At 57.9% G+C, this 5,934-nt stretch overlaps 1 protein-coding gene across 1 annotated transcript in view; it reads left to right on the forward strand.

Moving 5' to 3' along the window:
- Positions 1-1,791: 1,791 nt before the first annotated feature.
- The window catches only part of LOC104080393 (matrilin-4-like), a 7,241-nt gene continuing 3,098 nt past the window's right edge, over positions 1,792-5,934 (forward strand). The window contains 6 exon segments of the mRNA XM_009582769.1: positions 1,792-1,864; positions 2,440-2,445; positions 3,253-3,822; positions 5,034-5,156; positions 5,636-5,758; positions 5,863-5,932. Of these exon segments, the coding sequence (XP_009581064.1) occupies positions 1,792-1,864; positions 2,440-2,445; positions 3,253-3,822; positions 5,034-5,156; positions 5,636-5,758; positions 5,863-5,932 (965 nt within the window).

Consider the following 5,934-nt stretch of genomic DNA (forward strand, 5'->3'; position numbering starts at 1 on the left):
TTTAGTGGTTAGTGAGTGCTTTCTCCCAAAAAAAAGCGTTACTGGAAATAGAATCTGCTAAATAAATGGCGAAACGAAGCTGGGGTAGGAGGGACTGTTTGCTCCTCTGCTCGCACATGGTGCTCTTGTGAGGGGGCACAGGCACCCGAGCACTCCTGGCTGGTGCTGCTGCCAGCGGACCACAAAGCGATGCTCGCCTCAGACCCGCGGCTTCCTAGAAAACGCCTGCTGGGCTGCAGCCTCCCCTCGGCCCTGCAGCCTGGAGCGATCCCCCCGGCCCCTCCGCCACACGGCTCTGCAGGAGCTCCCGACGCCTGCTGCGAACCGCCGCATCCCAGGCTGGGTGGGCTGCTCACGATCCCCGGGAAAAGGCTGTGTCTCCCACTTTGAGACTGGTATTCTAGATCCCAGTTTCCTCTTGTAGCCCTTTTCTGTCCTTCTAATTCTTCAGTGTCACTTTTCAGGTGTGAACACTGACTCTGGAGACAATTTTAAGATGCAGCTGTGAAACCTATTATCAGCATCGCTGCTATCAAATACATTAGGTTCAGGGCTGCACGTAACCACTGAGCAATTAAACGGCAACCCTGGTGATGAATTACAACTGAGACCTCCTGGGGCTAAATAAATATCGGCTGATAACTACTGATAAAATGAATTTCCGTGTGCTTTTTTTTTAAAAGGACCCTTCCAGTATCTGTGCCCGGTCACGGTGCTGCACGTCTCCCGGGAGAAGCGGCGTTAACTGTGGCATTTCCCCCCCCAGCACATTGGGTTTCCAACCAGAGCTGGAATAAAAATAAACCAAATAAATCCATGTCCCTGCAGGAGCCAGGCAAGGGCAGGGAAAGGCAAGGCAAGGCAACAGAGAGGTGGGCAGATAGGGAGACAAGTGACAAGCTGAGGTTTTGGGTAACTGGTCTAAATATCTTTCCCCCAACTATCCCACCTCAAATGCATGAAAAAACGGGGTGCAGAGCGTGCCTTGGAAAAGCCAGCAGGACGGGGAGAGCTGCAAAGTGCTAGTGACAGAGTGGTGGGGTCCCCCGGGGTGATGCGAAGAAGGAGAGCAGCAGGCTGGCAGTGCTTCACCCAGCACCCTGCCCGGGGGCAATGGGTGCAAGCCCATCTGCACAGGCACCGCTACACCCTGTGCCTGTGGAGGCTTCTGCTCCCTGCTCTCCAAAGGTAGTTTGGAAAAAGGCAGAGAATAAATTTATGCAGCTCCTTGGAAAAATGGTCTTTGCCAGTGACTTTGAGAGACTTCTGAGCAGGTTTTGTCTGTGCTGGCGTTTCATCTGGGGGCTTCTCTTCCCAGCAGATTGCCGTGCGGAGGGAGTGTCAGGAGGGCTGGTGCTCCGCGTCCCCGGGTGCAGCTTTCCCACTCTCCGGCTGGCTGCGGAGAGCAGCCACACTGCCAGTGAAAAAGCATTTGGCTGAACATCCCACCCGCCTGGTTTGCAAGTGAAAATAAGGCTTGTCCGATGGCCAGCTCCACCCAGAGCAGAAAATCAGACCCTTTGGCAGATCGTTGCTACTGTAATGAAATTTAGCTGTGCTGAGACTGCCAGTCCTCGAATGGGAAAAATCCCACGTGGGTTCAGAGAAGTTTGGGGATGGATCTGTCACAAATGCTGCTGCCGACCAGGGTCTTTGGCCCTGCCTGGGGACAGCCACCACAGGTGCGCGTGGCCCCGCAGCTCAGCCCAGCCTCAGCACTGACTGCAACATCATCTTCTCCCCACAGCGAGTCCCCCCAGCCCCAGAGCCGTGTGGTCTTGCAGAGCCGTGATGAAGCTCCTGCCCGTTGCCCCTCTCCTCCTGCTTCTCCTGACGACGCTGGAAGCCAGACCAAAACCTGCAGGTGAGCCCCGCCGGTGGGAATTGGCTGGGGGAGAGAGAAGTGAGTGTCAGGGCAGTGCAGCCCTCAGAGGATGGCTTGCTGCTTGAGGTGGGGGGACCCGATGCTTCTTCTTCGGAGGCATCCCCAGGAGGATGGAGGATCCCCCCAGGTGTGGGACCCGAAATTCCCAGCACTGCCCAAGGGAAGGGGAACCCGAGCCTGGCCCCAGCGTGGTGGGTCTGGTGCCACTTGCTTCAGGCATGTCCTCAGCGTTGACACAGCCCAGCCTCAGGGCTTGTCACCCTCCTGCCCGCAGGCTCCGACCTCAGCAGGAGGCACAGGCGTGAGGGCGAACCCCCGCCCTGCACAGGTCTTCTGAGGGGGGGACAAAGCAAACACAGGGGCACCAGCCTCTCTCCTCCCAGGGCAGAGGGAGCTAAATCAATTCCAGTTTAAAAACAGTGAAGGCACCGAACGGAGAAAGGAGTGGGTATGCCTCAGAGACCTTCGGAGCAGTTGAGATGACAGCCTGGGTCTGGGCACCATCCCAAGGGGACTCAAAGTATTTGCTTACCATTAGGGCCAAACTCTCCCAGGCTTGGGTATGCACAAGCCAAGCAAAATATGTTCATTGGCATTTCACTTGCTAAACGCTCTCCCGGTTTGCACTGGAAGTAGCACCCATATGTCCAAGAGAGGCTCTTTGGCTCAATCCCTGCCATGTGCGTGCCCTGAGCTGTGCTTTTCACTGTCTCATATTCTGCCCTTAAAAAAAAAACAAAACAACAAAGCAAGCCCTCGTTTTAGGCAGAAACTGGCAAAATGCAGTAAAAAACAGGGGAAACTGGAGCTGCGGGGGAACACAAGAATTGCGCAAAGCAGTATTTTCGTGCTTGGCCCCGCAGCAGCAGAAGCCCGTGCGGTGCAGAGGTCTGGAGCAGGAGCTGCAGCTTGCAGAGGACAGCACGAGGCACTGGGCTGTTTTACACTTTAATGCTCTGATTTGCTGCAGAGATGAAGATGCCGCTGCCTAAACCTTGCCATGGCGGATGCCAACAGACAGAGAGGCATTTCTGCAGCCTGTGGGGCTGTCAGCTGCACAAATGCAGGGAGCAAGAGCTGGGTCTGGCTGCAGGGACAGTGTTGGGGAGGAGGGGACACTGCCATTTCCCCACAGCCCCGTGGCCAGGGCATGTCTCCCCTGCCTGTTGTCCCTGCTCCCACTCTGCCAGCACCCTCCGTGGGTTTATTTGGCAGTGGGAAGGTGCTGGTCTGTGGGGGCTGCCCAGATCTGCCCTCTCCATCCCCCGCTGAGCACGCCTCCAACCACCCAACGGGGATGTGTCTGCTCCCAGCCCTGCTCCCCACAGGCAGCCATGAGGCTGAACCTTCTCTTTGCCCCCTTCCAGCCCTGAAGTGCAGAACGGGTCCCCTGGACATCGTGTTTGTGATCGACAGCTCCCGCAGCGTGCGCCCCTTCGAGTTCGAGACCATGCGGCGGTTCATGATAGACATCATCGGCAGCCTGGACGTGGGTCCCAATGCCACGCGGGTGGGGGTGATCCAGTACTCCAGCCAGGTGCAGAACATCTTCTCCCTCAAGACCTTCTTCACGCGGGCAGACATGGAGAAGGCCATCAACAGCATCATCCCGCTGGCCCAGGGCACCATGACAGGGCTGGCCATCCAGTACGCCATGAACGTGGCCTTCACCACGCAGGAGGGCGCGCGTCCTCTGCACAAGAAGATCCCCCGCATCGCCATCATCGTGACGGATGGACGGCCCCAGGACCGTGTCACCGAGGTGGCCACCCAGGCCCGGAACGCTGGCATCGAGATCTACGCCGTGGGCATCCAGCGAGCAGACATGAACTCGCTGCGGGCCATGGCCTCGCCGCCGCTGGAGGAGCACGTCTTCCTGGTGGAGTCCTTCGAGCTCATCCAGCAGTTCGGGAAGCAGTTCCAGGACAAGCTCTGTGGTGGGTGAGAGCCACAGCTGTGGGCTGGCAAGGGTGGGCCCTGCTAGAAGATGACCTCCACATGGGTGTTTGGGGTGGCTGCCCTTGCTAGGAGCAGTGGACAGGGAAGCAACCTCCCTGATGGGGTGCTGGGACAGGCAGCCTTTCCTCTGGCTCACCTTTCCTCTGCTGGGGCAAGATCAGGAGAGCTTCAAAAGCATTGCAAGCAAGCGCTTTTCTTCACCCGTGCCCGGTAGCTCTGCCCCAAGCCAGGATATCGTGGCAGCAGTGATGGGAATATTAAAGAGCAGGAAATGTGGAGCTGGTTTCCCTGGGTGTGACGGTGACGGGTGACGCATCCCAGAGCCCCGTCTACATTTCGACGTGGCTCTAGCAGGGTCTCCTCCTACGCAGACACGTGCATGGCATCTGTTGCATGCACATTTGTGTTTAATAAAAACCTGGCCGCGTGATGATGCTCTGGAGCGTCCGGCCAGTCTCGGCTGAGAGCCGGGAGGCTGGTTCACACCGTGGCCATGCTGGCACGGGTTGGGAACTCGCAGGCTGGGACCTGTCTGTCCCCCCCCATGCTGGCGGGCTTTGCCGGAGACCTGGCACTGCAGCGGGTGGCGAGACCTTGCTCACGCTCTCTGGTGTCTGTCGAAGGGCAGAAGGCAGCCGCCAGCCTCTTTCAGGCAGTGTTTCCTAGCCAGGGGCATGTGCGTGCCTGCAGGGCTGTGTTATTGCCATGGTGTGCCCTGCTTGCTGGGACAGGGGTCCAGGGCTGACCAGATATTGCCCCCCGGGGCTCTGATGTGCTCCTGCGCCTGATGCCTTTGCTTACAACGCCCTGCCTGTCGCCTGCCAGCCCTGCTGCCCGCTTCCCGGCCGGCTCTGCAGACTCCTGGCTGCACAGACACACAGACGTGGCATGTTCCAGCTGAGCTCAAGCTTTCGCTTAATCAGCTCAAGCTGTCAACAGTATCAATTAATATTGAGCATTGATTTAGTGCTCGGGTAGATCTGAAAGCCGAGACAGTTAGAAACCTGCCCTGTGCAGTGTCTGTGTCCGTGCACTGGAAATCAGTGGGTGAGCACTGGGGCTGGAAGGGCCGGGGCCACGTGGGTTATCCCGGTGGCTTTGGCTACGGGGACAGGGTGTGTGCCGGAGCTGGAGTCCCCACGCATCCAGTGTGCCCATGGGCCACTCTGATGCCCTTTCTGCCTTGCAGGGGTGGACATGTGCATGGAGCAGGAGCACGGCTGCGAGCACAGCTGCATCAGCACCCCTGGCTCCTTCCGCTGTGAATGCAACCCAGGCTACAGGCTCAACGTGGATGGAAAGACCTGTTCCCGTAAAAACCCTTTTTTTATCCTAACTCTTGTAAAGGACTTGTAGTTACAGGTCTTATTAAAGGAAGCTGAAACGCAGCAGAGGACCCTGCAAGAGCAGCAACAGCCTGGGTGTTCCGTTCACCGGGCACGCTGCCTCCAGGGTCTGTAACGGCTGTGGATGGTGTCCAGCCTTGCTAAATCCTGGTCACCTCTCTAGGATGGGACACTTGAGGCTCACATGGGCACAACCAGCTGCCTGTCACCTGAGGGACCTCCAGGCAGTAGGTACCAGAGGATGCATGTCCCAGCCCAAGTGCACGGTGTTTTGGCCCTGTATTTTGAGTGCAAAGCTGTATTAGTTGGTTCTGGCCACCACCTCGGGACTTTTCCTTCTTGTCTCAGGGTGCTGGGAGCTTCCTTGAAGCCCTGGAGCAGTCCCTGCTCGGCTGCCCCGGGGAGACCAGGACAGGAGGGTGACGGGTGTCCTGTTCCCCCACAGCTATTGATGCCTGTGCAGACGGGAGACACGGCTGTCAGCACCGGTGCGTCAGCGCTCGTGGGTCGTACTCGTGCCGCTGCCGCGCAGGTTACTACCTCAGCCAGGACAAGAGGAGCTGCACTAGTAAGTGTCCCTCTCCTTTCCTGTCCCTTCTTCATTTGCTTCTCGCTCTCCCTCTTCTTCTCTTGTCTTTCCCTCTCTGCCCACCCTTCTCCTTCTCTCACCAGTGATCGACTACTGCAGCTTCGGAAACCACAGCTGCCAGCACGAGTGCGTGAGCATCCCCAACGGGCACTACT

This window comes from Fulmarus glacialis, unplaced genomic scaffold (genome assembly GCF_000690835.1).
Source record: "Fulmarus glacialis isolate BGI_N327 unplaced genomic scaffold, ASM69083v1 scaffold10338, whole genome shotgun sequence".
Taxonomy (NCBI): Eukaryota; Metazoa; Chordata; class Aves; order Procellariiformes; family Procellariidae; genus Fulmarus; species Fulmarus glacialis.